The 17,703-nt window shown below is 38.5% G+C and overlaps 1 protein-coding gene across 5 annotated transcripts in view; it reads right to left on the bottom strand.

Annotated features, from left to right (window-relative positions):
• Window positions 1-17,703, bottom strand: part of CSNK1A1 (casein kinase 1 alpha 1) — a gene marked incomplete at its 3' end in the record, with an annotated part of 35,000 nt that overhangs the window by 15,578 nt on the left and 1,719 nt on the right. For 3 of the 5 annotated variants that reach the window (XM_083799139.1, XM_083799141.1, XM_083799140.1), the window contains exons 3-5: window positions 5,843-5,969; window positions 3,977-4,075; window positions 1,557-1,640 (exon numbers count right to left, since the gene is read on the bottom strand). In XM_083799139.1, the coding sequence (XP_083655265.1) occupies window positions 1,557-1,640; window positions 3,977-4,075; window positions 5,843-5,969 (310 nt within the window). The remainder of the gene's footprint in view (window positions 1-1,556; window positions 1,641-3,976; window positions 4,076-5,842; window positions 5,970-17,703) is intronic. The other 2 variants (XM_083799142.1, XM_083799143.1) reach the window with 1 other exon arrangement.

Here is a 17,703-nt window from a genome sequence, read left to right as displayed (position 1 = left end):
GGGAGGGAAACTAAATGCTACAAACACAACATTTTTACTGCACACCTAGTTAAAATTTAACAATTAAAAGCCTTCATTCTTTCTTTTCTGTAATCTTCTGGATCTTGCCATTAATGTTACGAAGGGACAAACTCACAGATCATGATTCAATATAGTGAACATTGAAACTACGCCCCTAATACACAAATAGCTGGTGTCTAGTTCTTTGTTTAGCACAGACTTGTCAGATTACTTTCTTCAGGAGCTAGATAAGTAAATACTAAGTGATGTTCTGGCTCTTCCACTGCTGCTACAAGCTCTAAACATTAAATCTGAAAAAGATAATTCTGTATTCTTCAAGATGTATGGGTGGTCCTCTTTAAAAAAAGACAAAAACCAAAAATAGAGTTAATTCATAAACATAGTCCTGCTTTACACTAGTGAAGTTATTGGATATTTATTGTTTGACAGAACTGACTTCTCTGGGGAAGTTTACTCCATTCGCCAGCTTCAGCTCATTCTGTATTTTCCATTCTGGATGGGCAGAAGGCACATGAGTAAGTCCACCTCAAAGAGATGGTGGAAGATTATAGCCTGATTTGGATGAGTACAGAACATACCAATGTCAGCCACCAAACAGAAGTATTTCCACAGATAACCTCATACCACCTTAATTCTGTTTGTTGCATGATCAGCAGGAAACTGGAGAAGTAGGGCAAGATTTTTGCCAAGAGCAACTAGAGAAGTAGATCAAAGTCTCTGCCTCAACTGATAAGCAAGTTTCTGAAGCATACAACAGAAATCTGTCAGCCTGCATACAGCAGCTAGCTGTCTAAGATTTAATACTTGAAGACTTATTGTGGAAAGCTACAGGCTGATGGTATGGCAAAACTCCTCAGCTATGATTCATGTTCAGCAATTTCCAGTTGTCCTGCTAGAAATAGGCATATGTCTTCATTTCTTTCCAATTCATCTTTTGAAGAGTCAGGAGCACTACATTTAGCACTAGATAGGCTCATAATTCTCCAAGCTTATTGGAGTAGTTTGATTTTATAAGAACAATAGATGAAAATGAGAGTCTCGTCACACATTGGAAAAGATTTTGAACAAAAACTACACGGCAAAGTCTGGTTGATGTGATAGCAGAACTGCTCCATGGGCATTCAAAGACACTGCGGGAACCCTACAGGAAGGCAAGCAGACAGCTGTGCACAGAAGCCCTGCTATTTCATTTGGGCGGCACGTCTATTCTTCAACACATCCAAGAGCTCGCCTTTCCATTTTAAAGGACGAAAATAAAACCTGCTTCTGCATCTGAAATCAAGCATGTACATTTAGCCCTTCTTAAAACCAAGTTTAGAAATAATTTCACAATTTAAACAAGCGCCACAGGGAAACATCTTAGTAATGTTACATGTTTGCCAAGTATGTCTGAATAATGCCAACATAAGAGGTGCTTTTGCGAGGTCTACATTCTCCAGAAAAAAAAAAAACAGAACCAAAAAAACCCAAAACAAAACCAAACAAAAAAAGCACATGAATTTGGGGTTGAGGTTGGAATAGGAGACAGTTCAGACCTGGTTTAATCCTGAGAAAGATGGGTCCTGAGAAGTACTAACAGTCATGCTTCTTTTCCTCTTCCCCACTGGAGATTCTAAACACTGAACAAACAATAGAGGGTGGCAGTGCATCAAACAGTATTGCTTACATTGCAACAATGGCCGGCGCAGACAGGCAACACCGAGGCATTCGAGAAAGAACAAGGGTAGCCAAATGCCATCCTTCTTCCACCAAGCACTGTAGTTTTCCAAAAGCTATGTATGTTTTTATTTTATTTTATTTTTTTTACTTATTTTTTTTTGCAAGGAGAAAATTTGAAAGATGTGGCAAGGTAAATTTCAACTGCGAGCCGCTCCAAAATGGCACTGCCTTACCAGGGATAACAATGGTGACATTTGGCTCTATTAAAAAAGGAAATTGAGGTTTTGCTTACAAAAGCATCCTTTGGTTCCACAAACTGCCCTTCCCCCAAAATACATTTAGAAAAAGTAAATCTTCAGTAAGGAAGAGGTAGAAGGCATTTAGTCACCTTAAAGTTTACTTTCATAAGCATGCAGGGCTTATTTCTAGCAGAGCTGAAAATTCATCTTTTAAAGTGGGAGCCAAGTATCTCCCAATCACCAAATTAAAATTTGAAAAAAGTTTGTTTTTTAATATAACTGACAGGAAGCTACTGGAACAAGATTACCATGCTATTCTAGTATTTGTGGCTGATATTTTCCTTAAATTGTGTACAGTCATCTTTTTAAAAAAACTACACCTTTAGAAAATTAAATACTGTGTGGTGGCAAGTGTTCCCTAGATAAAACACCTAGTTCCAAACTGAAGCAACCCAATTCTCCTTTTGCTCATGTTAACCTATTGATTCACATTTCTGTCAAGCATCTCTAATCTCTAAACCCCTGTATCAGTAACAAAGCCCATGCTCACAGAAAGTATTTGCCACCAAAACACTGCACGGCTCCCTAGTTAATATACTAATGGGAAAAGAAGAAAAATAATTTTTATAGGCTTTTTTTCCAGCTGATGCAAATCTAATGTGTTCTTCCACTAAAATAAGCACAGCAGCACCTTCTAGGCCATTAATCCACATCAAGATGAAACAGAGGGCAGCAATGCCAACCTAGCATGACTGTGCAAAAGCATAGAAAAATGGTCCAAAAAAGAACTGGAAATCAGAAACTAGAACTAGGAAAAAAATAAAGCTTTATTTTTACTTCAAGTCTTGCCAGAAAATTAAGGAGCCTAACTGCTCAACACAGCAGAGAAAAATAGGAGCTCTACAGAGTGAAAGTATGAAACTTGGGAATGAGCAAAGTTTAACAGCAACAGGATTACAAAAAGACTACCTTTCAATTAGACTTACAAGCTTTTCCAACAATGGTTGTATCTAAACATTCAGTGCACTGCACCTCTTCAGACAAGAGCTGTTACCTTACATATTAATCAGGTTTTCCCCTTCTAATGTTCATGGCCCTGAAGTTGGCATTCATACAGGCAAACAAAGGTAAACATTTTAAACACTAGTAGTGCCTAGAGATTAGACGTTCTCTCATGGTATATATAGAAAATAAGTGGGAATCTTGCTTCCAATAAACAGCTTGATCATGTACATTTGTTCTGAAGTTAATTTCTATTAAGTAGCATGCTTAATGCATTGCCAATGCTGCCTGTCTGCCCGAGCTTGACATACAAATTGCAGGATTAAGCATATTTCACTGAAGACTAAAAATAAAACCTTATATAGAAAACTTTTCCCCCCAACTGCAAACATGCACTTCTGACTATGTTTACCCACCCAAATGTGTAAGAACTTCAGCCCACCCCTCCTCCACCCACCTTTTGTTCACATACTGAGTTTTTTGTTGTACAACATATTCAGGTACTCTGAAGTTTTCCATTCACATATTGGCATAGATTCATTTATTTATAGACAATTGATCTACATGTTGACTATTAGTCTTATCCACAATTCTGGTGGCTGAAGAGTTCTCTTTACCAGTCTGTCACTGTAAGATTTAATGCCCTGAAGACTGGTAGGTCAGGAGATCCCGTACTTTCTTTTCATCCCAGGAAGTCATCCCCAAAGCCATAGATTTGACTTTATCATTGAGAAAAAAATGCTATTACAACAGTCATCTCAATAACAAAACTCCATCATTGATAAAAGTAACAAAGCATTCTCTAGGGTTAGTTTATGACCTTGTTGCAAGCCTAGAAGCCATCTTGCAATCAAGTCCATCTCAGAGGGCAGGTCAGAAACCCATGCGTATGCCACTGTATTTAGTAGAGGACACAAATCCAAGTTCTCACATCAAAGAATCATGGTTTAGCATCCAAAACATCAGTTTCAGCAATGAATTTTAACAAGGCTGTGGAGCTTGAATCAAGTAACAGCCATTCTCTTTGGATCTTTTAAACACAGCATTCGACTAACCTTATTACAGTGACGCCCAATACCCATTAGGAAGTTATCTGGTTTAATGTCTCTGTGTATAAAATTCTTTGTGTGCACATATTCAATTCTACTGATCATCTGTAAAAAACAAAACACCAACAAGAACAGGTGAGATTCAGTAAGAATACAATTCGCTTAAACCTTCAATTAAAGCATGACTTTTTAGCCGTACCTTCCTCTGCAACGTAAGTTTATAATTTGTTTGATGAAAATAAAGTCTTTTATATGCTCTTCAAAGAAATTTATTTTTTTACATGTTAAAATTCTATAATCTTTGTCAGGAGCTTGAAGATTAAATACCTCAAATTATTTCCCATACATTCAAGTTCATCTTCTAACTACAGTGTCCCATTAAAGAGTAATTTACTTTTTTGAGTTCAAACAAAGTTTTTCTATACCTACCGTGAGAATTTTAAAGCTCGTCTCTCCACATGATGCCCCACCGCAGTTATTTATTCAGCTAGTTATTCACTTAAGCATCACTTTTTCCCAGGTATTTTTCGTAGAGCAAGTAATAACTTTATTGTGGCCCACACTATCCTATCTAGACTATTGCAATCCAAGAATGGCAGCTGCTAAAGACAACAAGTTCTGATACAACTGTAGCATCATATATGGTCATGCTATTTCTTGTACGTGCGACCACAGCACACAAGTTTATATGGTATAGCTTTTCATCTATTAAAACACTTCATGCCGTCTTTAGTGAGTAGAACTGTTAAAACATCGTATCCTTAGCAGCTGTTCTACTGTACTATGGCCTAAAAGCCAGTTTCATACACTGACATCCTACATTCCAGCTGCATCTCCCAGATGACAACTAATTAGCATTTACCATACAAAGGAATACCAGACAAGAACTATCCAGATTCTCCAGAACCGCTGTAACATCCTGAGTCTAGCTAAGCAAGCAGGCAAATGCTTCCTTCTAGAGCAAGCATACAGGTCACTTAAAGCGGCTGAGAAAAGGGACAGCTGACCTTGTCTCCATACAACTGCTGTGAGCTTCCCTGGCCATAAGCCTGCAATTCTACGAGCATCTGGCCAAGTGACAACTTGGTACTAACATCAATTACGTAATGTTAGATGAAATTTAAACTACCACTGAAAATTTGACTCATGAATCGCTTACTGCCTTCAAGTAACTGAAGACAGTACAATCGAGCTATATGCTAAATAGCAAGCGGCTATCTCAAATACCATACATGGTATCATGACAAAGTCTTTTTCTAGCAATTGGTATATTTTGACTAAACTGATAGGCACTCCTGATGTCTTATTAACAAGCATGCGAGGCCTTTGTTAAGTTTGAGGTGGCATCTCAACAACAAACCTTCTTAAACACAATAACGACCAAACCAGTATTTACTAGCTCATGGTCTGGTACTAGGAATTACAGGAGCTTGGGAGCACAGTGAAATTCAATGAGAACAGACCCATAGTCTTGCGCACTGCCCACCTGCCAGCACGAACAACTTCTCATTGAATCAGACCACAAGGGCAGGCTGCTTCAGACCTCTTCCCACCATCCCCATGGCTAATGCTGGCAACTAATCCACTCTTATTTGCCTGCATAGTTTAAAACTGTACTTCTGAGATCCCTTTAAAACTGTGTTTCTTGGATCCATAGCATCAAGGAGTTGGTATCTCCACCACACTCCCACTACAGGTTCATTTTGTAGGCCACAGCACAGAGAAGCCTAGTACTACTTTGTTCCTACAGAGGTCCAGTGTTTGTTTAGCCATGTAGAACACTGCTTAACACATTTAACCAACTGAAAGAGAACCACCTTACACAAAATAATTCAGGGTTTTTAACTTCCTCACAGTAAGGTTTGCACATACCTGGTCTGCTAGCATAAGTACTGTTTTCATCGTAAACCTGCGAGAACAGAAGTTGAAAAGGTCTTCAAGGCTGGGACCAAGAAGATCCATAACTAGAACATTGTAATCCTTTTCTTGACCATACCACCTGCAACAAAAAGTTATTCAGCGTTAGCATGAACTGTACAAATTTGAATCTTAGTCATCAATAAGCATTGGTGAGACAAGCATCAACTGGAGTAAGTTATACTTTTGAACATACAGAAGCGATCACCCTCAAAATGGATATGCTTGTAGAACATCAAAATTCTAGAACTTGATTCTCTAACACGTATCTTATTGCTTCCAAGCTCTCTGTGCTTAGCTGTCACCTGCACGAGCTCCTCCTGCTGTCAACTCTAAGACAACTATCAGTACAATGGTTAACTTTAGTCAGAGAAGTCAGCACCTAGGCAGTTTAATTTCTAGTTGCTATAGTAAGAAACGCTTTCCCCGCTTCGCCTCCATTTTTATTAGGGGAATGTTCAACAAAACAGGCAGCAAAGAGAGCCACAGAATGACTGAGGATGGAAGGCACCTCTGGAGGTCATGTTGCCCAGCCTCCTATTTAAGCAGGGCCACCCAGAGCCAGCCGCGCAGATCTGTGTCCAGACAGCTTTTCATGAAAGATGCTCCAGTCTCCTTAATCACCTTAGCAGCTCTTTGCTGGACTCTGTCCAGTACATCCATGTCTCCGTTGCCCTGAAGAGCCCAGAACTGGACACACCACTCCAGAAGTGCTGAGCAGAGCAGAAGGACCACCTCCCCTGACCTGCTGGCAACACTCCTCATGCAGCCCAGGATATCACTAGCCCTCTTTGCTGAGCATGAGCCAGCGGTGCCCTGTCACAGTCTAGGAAGCTAGCTAAAAACTAGAATTATCATCCCTCATTTTTCCTGGAAACAAAGTTTGAGGACAAAACAGAAGATAAAATAAGAACTGTACACGTGCACATTGAAGTTTCTCTGAAGTGAAAACATCACTGTTGTTGTTTACCAACAGCAGAATTAACAACCAAAGCAGAAGCCATCACGTGCCAATATACTGAGGCGTCAGTATGTAGATGAACTGAAATCTGAAGAACACCTTCCAGTCCTATTAGTTTCCTGCATTATTTAATTTCACAGAAATACTGCTAATTGCTTTAGGCTTTGCTTTCAGGTAGGACATCTCTGCAGCATACCAAAGGAGTTCATGCAGTTAATTCTTTCTACCTCCTCATTCATTCAATCAAATTTAATAAATATCAACCAAGCTCTAGTGCACTATTAAGTAGATAAAGGCTCTTTATTAGGTTTTCATTATATAGGTAAAAACATTTAAGTGTCATAAAATCAAAGATACAGATGTAGATATCTACCTTCAATCACAGCCAAGCAGACCATGGGATCAACCCTTAAATGTCTGATATGTCAACTTGGGGTAAAAAATTAAGTTTAACAATACTGAGGATGAGCAGAAAGCTTTCCATGCATATTTTTCCTTCCAGTCCACATCTAGCATTCCCATCATAGTACTGTTTTGCTTCATGTGCAGCTGGGGGAGCACTACTTCACCACCCAAGCTGTATGAGAAGACCCTTTACTTCTGCAAGTCTCAGCTGTGAACTCCCATACTTGAAGTTGGCACCGAACCTGAATATTCTCCTCTAATGTCCTTCTGCACATTCCGGATACCTACTGTTAAGTGAGAGGCATGCATGAGAAATACTATTTAAGAAGCTGTGCTAAGTACTAGTACATCACTGCAAAGATTTAACACCTTACTGTTCGGAAAGCTGCATTTTGCCTTTGCTAGGCACGGAGTCCTTAGGACAAGGACCTCGTACAAGCAGTCTATGGATAATGTAGTGACTAGCTGTCTTCTGGAAGAGACTTGATTTCTATCAATATTGATGCAGCCAATACACCAAGATACTCCAGAGCAATAGAGTGAGGGTAAAGGAAAAAAAATATATCAAGTTTCACCCCAAGCTCAGCAGTAGCTGGGGCTTGAAAGAGCTATACAGACATCTTACTTCCACTTTAAACCATGACTGCGGGAGACTAATGCACAGTTGTCTGGAAGATTGTTACTACTGATAAAGCTGACAGATTCCTTGGCACTCTCACAAAGGATTCCAAGCTTTGTCAGGTTAAAGTAAAATATTTACAGACTGCAAAGAAAAGATTCTAGATTTGCATTTGGTTCAGGAACTACTAGCTGTACCTTCCCAGTGTCAGGATGCTGGTGGAAACCAGGCACTTTCAGATTTGTAACAATGCATTATGAAGTTATTATATGTGGGCTGTGGACCATAGTCATTACATACCAGGTCAGTATAGGACAAGTTTCATTCCCTACGTAAGGAGGCGATACAGAAACTATACATTTTAAAGCTGTCATTCCATTTAAGTGCCAATAAAACATCTTCCTCTGGCATGTCAATGATAGCAATACTGTAAGTACTATTTATCTTTTTTGCCTTCTAAAATTCATTGAAGTTATGGTGTACAAAAAACTTAAACTGACTCAACTGGAAAAGCACAGTATGTAGTATTACTTGATAAAATACTTGACTTGTTAAGAAGGGCACTATTTACACTGGAATCTGACACCGAGCCATGAATCTTGTACCCTTAAGAGTTGAAAATACTTGCCTAGGTAGGCACTTTCAAGAGTTATTAGAAACCAGTTTTAACAGCAAAAGCAACCAAAACCAGTATTTTAAATATACAGCATAGAAACTCAATATGAGATATGGTTTACAAAAGCTCTTATTTGACTGTAAGCCAGCTTTATTTCAGGAACTGCTCAATATGCCTACTTCTTGGTTCCTACCAAAGTCATCTATGCAAACTGTTGAGTAGTTTTGGCAAAACTCTCTAAAAAAAACTCTAAGTCACATTTCAAAATGAAACATTACGGCCATCCAGAGCAATGAGAACTGGACCAGATGATCTGCCTGGTTATTCTTTGCGATGACATTTGGCTTTACTGTGAAAAAGTCTCAAGAATAACAAGCTGAATCAAAGCATTCTAAAGCCTGCCACTGTATATAGTAAATCAATAAAACATGATTTTCCTCAAGAAATGGAAACTCCATTTCAGAAGCTGATTGTAATTGGTTAGTGCAGTAATGGTTCAATGCCTGAGACTGCACTACAAAGGATCGTATATCAGCTTTCAACTAAATGAATATAATTGTTAGAAAATGAAAGTAATTTAGTTAGAGCATTAGGAAAAAAAGTGAAGCTGATGAAAGAAAAGCCTACCCAGGGAAAAACATTTGAGAAGTACTTGGTTCCTCTATAGGGATCTCTCTGCCTGGGATGCGCAGTAATTCAGGTTGATTGCACAACATACATTTAGCCTACTTCCACATATGCATGAGAAAACTTTAATCTCCTGACCACTTTACACTGGTGAAAAGCACTGGAGTAACGCATGCTTTATTTACTTTGCTAACACTGCAAATAAGTTTTCATTTCCCTTGGAACACTTCCAGGCAAAATGGGATTAAGAAGTACGGCTACATCATGTCCATTCACAGTGCGTCTCATAGCTGCTACTACTACTGGCAGTGCTGAGTGAAAATGTTAGAAGTCTTGGCTCTTGCTAAGAAGCCTTGGAAATTATGATGCTTAAGAGCTTGGCAAGCATACCTTACTTCCATAATCAACATGGGATGGCATACGATCGCACCTTTTGGATGAGCACTTTGGCATTTAAGTTTTAACACTATGGGGGTAAAGTACAAAACAATACGGCAACAAATTCAGCACACCCCGACAAAAAAATGCTAGTCTCTCCACTGGAAATCTTTAGGAGGTCCAACACCGCATCAGCAGTGAGACTAGTAGTGAACTACTAGTATGAGGGAATGATCAATACAAGGCCCTAAGCAACTACTAGATGCTACCAGCATCTCAGAACACAGGTTTTCCAAGTGTCTCTTAGAACTCCATGGACTTTTTTGAACCAAATCTGGAAGCAATGATCTGCTCTCTCTCATATACTAAAGTTAAAGAAGCAATACATTTTAAGCAAGGAGAGTTCTGTAAAGCAGGAACAAGAGATTTAACTACCTGACAGTTCACTTTGGTTAGATAATGACTCCATGTATGAGTTACACACCACAAATTTTCAGAAGAAACATGTAATTCCTAGACTAGGAAAATTCATTTCCACAGTGACCACGTCCCATTAGGACATACTGCATAAATAGAGAATATTAGTTCTATAGCACAGGTCTATCTATACCTCCTTATGCCAAATAAAGGCAAAATATAGATTATCAGCTTGCTAAACAGATGTAGAACACCTTACTGAAGGCTTCACAAAATATTAGCAGGACAGCATTATTAAGAGCTCAGAGTTTATCTCTGAACATGCAATGTAACACAGTAACATCTGACGCAGAACCACAGTCCATATTCAAGCTGTAAGGCGTGCCCCAACTCGTTGCGTGCATGGAAATGCTTTGTCATTCTCCCCTGCCTTATCTGTTCAAGCCTACAGATCAGTGAGAACACAGCAAAAAAAAGAAATCCTTTCTGAAGCTCTCATGGTTAAAGCATAGTTAAAGATCTAACAGTGACCTTGATCTAACTTCAGTGACTTGTCTAATTCAGGAGACAGAGACTCACCATGTCAACAAGTTTCCAAATCATGTGGTTTAGCAGCCTGATAGGGGGCTGCTGTGCATGCACACAGTTGAAACTTTTTGTAACATCCTGAATTTCAGGGTTTTAGCTCCTTGCTGAACAACTAAGTCACGTGATGCAGTGGTTTAACAGTATTTAGTTTCCAAATCCTGCACAGTAAAGTGGGTATGACACCAAATCACACCGCAAGTAAACGTTTACTCAAACTTTTTTCGTTCCCTTAACTAACCTTGAGACAAGCAAGTGAAGTACTGATGCACATCTAGTGCTTAGTAGCAAATTATATAGGTCGAATCTACCCAAACCTTATTTTTTTCTGTTTTCAGAGCTGCATCTTTCAAAAGTCGTATGGTGTCTATTTCAGCAACTGCATGTTTCCTAAATAATGTCAATGACAAAAGAAAGGTTTGAGAAAACATTTGTTAATTGGCTTTTTAACTTTTTTTTAAAACTTTTAACAGATAAAACATTATTCATCATATTCATCATAACATTGTTCACATTTTGCATTTCTTTCCTTTAAAGAGTCAAACTGAGGTAGATCAGTTTGCACAGAGGTCAGCAAAGTGCTAACAATTCAGAAACAGACATTAGAAGCCCAGTTACAGACTACTGTACCACTTTACAGTTTTACTAGATATCCAGCATTTTTATCCATTACATTGATTGTCTTGTAATTTTAATCGTCAAAGCTGTGTGAACTGGTCAAGCACTAAATAAAGGGATTCAGGAAATTCACATGAAAAAAAGTCTTAAACTCAAATTGAGACAAACTAAAGTTCTGAATAACTGTACAGCTATTAGTCGTTGGTAAAGAAAACCCAAATCCCAAGTACTCTAGAACCATGAAGGCAGTGAAGGCTTAATGCAACCTCATTATGTCTACAGCCTATTACATATATGAACATAGTCTCACTGTCACAAGGAGTTTTTCCTACTACCAACACAACTATAACATGACTTTTGTTTTAACATCAGAAAAGCGCTCCTCAGACACCTGTTTTTGTCAACTAACTTAACTTCTGCTAAAGGCTTCTGTGAAATTGACTACTATCATCAGCTAGCCAAGCGGAGGCCACAGCCATATGGAATTACAAACAGAACTGCAGCCAGGCATGCTCACGTTTGAGACAAAAAAAATATCTCCTGGTGCCTCAGCACAAGTACAACGATTCTGTGACAAGACTTCGACAGTTAAATTCTAACCTTTATACTCCAGAATTTAAGCAACAACTTCTCAAAATATTGATGAAAAGGCATCCAAAACCCATTATATTCGCATTCAATAAAAAGGTCAATTTGGACTTTTGACATTACATTAACTTTTGCCACTGTCCTCATCCATACTGTTTTACCAGAAAAATTGCCAGAAAAATTAAGGTAGATTGAAAAAAGGCTATTAAAACAAAATCAAGGTACAGCAAACAAGCAAGCTGGAAAGAACTACTGCAATTACCTGAATTCACTTTACTAATTAGTTTGACAAGTCAGCAGGCACATGAGCACAAATATACAAGTCTGGAAGGCCTCACGAGCACAAAGGATTCAGAGATCCAAAAGAAAACCTAATGACACTAAATTGATGAATGCTCTGGAACTCTATTCCACTTCTGCAAGCACCAAGTCATTTATATAAATGTCTGAACTAGGCATTAGTCAGATGATAAAGCTAAAGCGAAAACACAAACCTCCCGATAATCATAGGTTTCTAATATCAGGCTTTACTGAAAAATAAGCAATCCTAACCAATAGAAGTACAGGTGCTCAACAAAAACTGGAAGACAATTGATATCAATGCTTAAGGCACTGACGTTCCTTCACGTGGCAAGCAACATAAAGGCCCTGTCACCAACACCCAGGAAAGGAAATCCAAATCAGAACAGGGACAGGACTTCGAAATGGATGGGAAGGTGGTGACCCCTGTAATCACGCATTCACACAGCTCAGCAACACAGCCAGGAAGTTACGCAACTGTTCTTTACAGATATGGGAGGGCTGTAAAGAGGGAGAAGGCTATTAAAAAAGAATGGGTAAGAAGTAAGTGGGCACCAACTGCCTATAAATGTAACATTCATCTTTAGGCACTGAAGCTCTCTCCGAGCACAGAATCACGAGTCCTGGGGTGTTAACCTGGCAAGTTTTAACACCATGCCTGATTCACAGAAAGAACAGGATGTTAACCAAAACAAGCTGGAACAGGACCAAAGTGATCCCTTCTGGTTGCATGTTCTAGACTTCTTAGGACAGACATCCAAGAAATGAAGATACTTTAGAAAAATCTCTAGAGTATTTTTACAGGCAGAATATACTTAGAGTTTTAACAGATACGGAAGCAACACACAAGGCAGGCAATCTATGGTTATAAGATTCATGTCTAAATTCCCACGTATTTTACATCTCTAGTCTGCCTTTCCCAAAGCTGGAAAAGCACTTCTCAACTGTTAGCTGGGTGGGAACCAGTAATATAAATGAACTTAACATAATATGACATGACTGCAATACTGAAGTGGAATATTTAACAGATGTCACCTAACGTTAGTTGCCATGGTGAGAACGAATTAGGCCACCCAAGTACTAAATAAAGAAACAGCAAAGAACACCCTATGTTATGAAGTTAGGTAGGCTGTATAAATAAAGAGCTGTATCACTTTTTGTACAGTTATGAGAAAAATATGAATATATTAAGTATGCCAGTGCAACTTATCTGCCAAGCAAAGGGGTTATTTCATCTGCCTAGTGTTATGTTGCATGCATACTTCCAAGCAGTCGACTTGCTGCTTTGCTAGCTCTTTAATGAAGTAATTTAACAGCTGGTAGGAAGCAAGGAGAACATAAGTCAAATTTCTTCCATAGAAATCAAAAGGCTCAATTCAGTTGAGAAGGTAAGCCATTAATCTAGAGAATTGCTGAGGAAAACAGACCCTTTCAGTAGGACCTCTGCTATCATCTATTCCAAACAGAGTAACACCGAACTGGAAGTGCATACCTTTGCAGCTGTTTCTGCAAAGGCTGAGCTAAGACTAGAGAAAAAAATTAAACTACAAAAAATAATTGTTTTTTTTTTCTTATTTTCACAATGGGTTCTTTCTTGGCAGCTTCTAAGGAGGACAGTGAAGGCCAATTAATACAGAAGTTTAGGTAGTCATAAAGCATTAAAGAGTTTGTTTCAAGATGTCCATTCTCTCAGCAGAAACGCTTCAGGAACTCATTTCAAAGACCAGCTTTCAATTTTACTTTGAGCTATCAGAACAAGAGTCTTCCTCTTATCTACTAGAGTAGTTTTGTCCTTCAGTAATGAAGGTGTTGCCCTTCAGCATGATGGTGTTAGAGGAGCATATTTACAGATTTTTAAGCACTGCTTAAGGAGATCAGAATTTAAAGTGCTTGGGGAAAAATTTGTTACGAGAACAACCCTAAGATTAGGAAGCTTGACCATGTTTTTCCACTGCATGTATTACTTAGTGAAGATGGAATATGGGTGGAGTCTGTTACTAACAGACTATCCAGCAACATGGCAGAAAGTCACCACTAAGAGCAAAACTTTTATATGCTTTTACAGATTTTCTTTTAGGCCCGCAACTTTTAACATGCTACACGCTATTCTGGAGATTACATAGCAATACATAGGTGACAATATTCAATTATTCAACTTCTCAACTTCAAAATATTTTGCAAGAACTTAAAGTGTAGGAATTTACTTGTTCAGGTTGCGAAAAAAATTTAAGTCAATACCTTTTGTTTTTAAACTTATAAATTATTAAATTCAAGTATCACCTTAATAAGCCACACATGCAACTGAGTACTGTATCTCTTCAGCCTTGTCTGCTCTTAAGCAAAATACTTCCAATACCTCATCAATAGCTACAGATGGATCCAGCATACCATTCATTTCTAGAAGAAAGTAGGCAACAAGTTATTCCACCACGTTATCAGGAAAAGAAAAATGGACTTCAGATTTTTTTTTTTAAAAATCTATCTGAAAAGTACCTAAAGATAATCTTCATAACAGACACAAACAATAGCTGGTAATTACCAGAAATGGCAAAAATCAAGAGTGGCTGACACAGATCATTCAAACAATTACTCTTATAAAGTCTGCTTTAACAGATTTACACTATAAACAAAACAACATACTAAACTCAAACACACCGTGCTTCATTCCTCTGAACCAAGACCAAGAATTTGGGAATAAAGGCAGATATTCCAAACTAATAGGATCAGTGTCTGGTTAACAAGAAGATTACAGCTAAAAACGCTTTGCAACTGAAAAGGGGGGGGGGAGGGGACGGGGGGGGGGGGAAGAGAGCTGATGGCTGAGAACAATGAGAATAAGCCTACCAGAATATTGCAGACTTTGCATTGTGTCCTAAAGGCAGATCAGATTGTTAGATGTTAAGCTTGGTTCAAGAGCCTTTTGTCAAAAATGAAATTAATACAACCAAAATTTGTGAAATCAAAACCTTACCACTAAGTTTGTGAGGTTTTGTAAAACTTCAGAGAAGTTCAGAACCCTCCCTACTCTTCCAGAAAACAAGAAAAAGCAAAATCGAAGACCCTCTTCTGAATTTAAAGGTGTGTAGAACATCCAGAGAATATAACACGTTCTCAGTTTCTGCTACATTACGTGCAAACAACGCATTGTTACAATGCAAGTAAATAGTCCTCTCTCCACAAGTGAAAGCAAGCTCGCAGTTAATCCCACAGAAGTACTAAGATAAAAATGCTGTTGAGCCCAGTTTATACAGAACAGCAACAGGAAAAGCTTGGAATGATTCCTAGGTTTTCTATTAAATGCTCTATTTATGCTGTTGTTGCTTAAAGGCATCAAGTTACAGAAATTTTAACAAACTTATTGAAAGAATTTTCTTCAACTTGATTCATCCTTTTCAATACGCTGAGCCAAGAACAGCTTATTCCAACTGGACAGCGTATCATTATGAAACAATGGCAGAATGAGTATTATCAATTACACACGCAAAGTGACCTAAGTACAAACTCATACGTTCCCCCAGCTTAGCTGCTGCCAGAAACATGTCAGAAAAGCTCGAAATATCTGGAACGATATTCACAGTAATTTGACTTTGGTCCTAGTCTTTGTTAAGCACCTCAGTGATGCATCTCATTTCGTAAGGCAAGTCCTCCCCCCTAGATTCAGGGCACCATGAATTGTGATTCTACTGAACATCTCATGTTTCAATGTTTGTCAGAAGAACTGCGCAGGGTATTCTGCTCAACTTCGTCTTCAAGAAGATAAAAACACAAAAATCCTGTTTTAGGTTTCTTCAAGCATCGCCAGATATCATACAGCAAGACAAGTAACAGAAGCATAATCAAAGAACCTGTCAAGCAACGTCTAATACATAAATTTAAAATTACTGCTGCTTCTGAACATTAAAAAAGACTTCCAAGATTTTTCCGGAAAACACTTTTCTACAAAAAGCCTCCTAAGATTAACGCTGTGAGAACCTGAAAGCAAAAATCTTTAGGACTCCCTGACATTATCAAATAGATCACACACCTCTAGGACAATAAGAATCTATGTCTAATATGAATCTAATCTAATAAGAATCTATGAGCATGGTCTCGGTTGACAATTCTTACCCGGACCGTAGTAATTGCATTTTTCTGGGACTGGGAGAAAAAACATGTGTTAAATAAAGTTCCTCTGTGGTGATGAGACTGTTAATCAAGAGTTACTGGTTATACAAAAAAGTTAAGCCATATAAAAGTACATCAAATGCAGAGGAAAGAAAACTTACAAGATGACTGCTTTAAATGAAACTAGAAACAAGTTTCTCAACACACAAGATGACTTCTAGTATCTCAGCTTGAAATAAAATGCTCTCATGGGGCATTTTAACCAAACCCAATAGCTTACTTTTAAGAGCAGTTCACTTCTGCTACATGGGAAAAGTTGAAAAAAATGAAATCTTAAGCCTCATTATGGCATCAAAGTCTCCCCCCCCCCCCCCCCCCCAAAAAAAAAAAAACTAAGCTTAAGCATGCTTGCTCTTCCAGTTTTGCGATGAAACACCAGATACCCACTTACTTTGGCTGTTTTCCCAGGTATCCTTGTTTTAGCATGCCACTATAGTGTGATGACTTTCCAATACGCAATTCCTATTCTTTCAGTTCTGAAATAACCCATTTGCACTCATTTGAAGAAAAGAGGGTAGTCTAAAATAAAAAACCGAATCTGTTTTCACTTAAGCAACTCTGTTTAAACTACAACTGTTTCATACTGGCATGTTTATTCTATTCTTGCAGAAGGTTGTCATGAATGGAGAGGACAGATGGCCAAGACAACACTGTCTCCTTGGCTATAGAGCTCCAGCACGCATTCAGGTCTACAGTCAGCTGTGTTTACAGGGTCAGGGGAGCTATCAACTTCAGAAATGCAGACATATTTATAGGTTTTTGTTAAAATTAATGCAGTCTAAAATGCGTAAATCATTGTGTCCTTACAGTATGTACAGGCCGCTACGCTGATGCACATGCAAAAAGGTGAAAGAAGGGTTAAGAGACTAAATGGAATCCACAGTTTGACCCAGAAGCTAAACTGAAGTTGGTTTTGTAGATCAAGACACCAAATCCCTTTATACCATACTACAAGCATCAGAAATAATAACTGTTTATTTAAAGTGAGTAACAAACTTCAAAAAAAGGTCTTGGATAGAGTGTTTCTAGCGAAGGCTGAAGTTTCGATTTGTCTATTCAATGAATAGATTCAGTAGTTGAAACTGCCCAGTATAACACCTCAATAATCTCTGAGAAATGACGACTCCTAGAGTTTGTTGCACCAGAACAGCAGTAATTTACTTCTAATCAGGAAATTATTTAAAACTCCCAAAAGTTTTAGACAGGGTATGAAACAAGGAAGCTGCATAACAAGCAACTCGGAAGGATTAATCTTGGCACTTTAACTGTACGGAAATCATAATGACGCATCTGTTGCGGGTAACAGAAAGGGGCTGCCATTTCATTCCTGGTTGAGGTTCCCTGCAGCCTCAAGCCTTCCAGCACATAACTATGAAAGGAAAAGATACATGCCTGAGCACGTCCCTTGTCCCAACAGGAGAAGGGGGAGGGTTAATCACATCCATCCGCCATTTTCTGAGCGGAGGAGGAAGACATGTTGGAACAAAAAAAAAAAAAAACCAACAAAAGAAAGCAGCCATTTCCAGTATCAGCTCCAA

The sequence above is a fragment of the Anser anser genome, assembly GCF_964211835.1.
Source record: "Anser anser genome assembly, chromosome: 14".
NCBI lineage: Eukaryota > Metazoa > Chordata > Aves > Anseriformes > Anatidae > Anser > Anser anser.
This window is presented reverse-complemented; position numbering and strand designations above follow the sequence as displayed.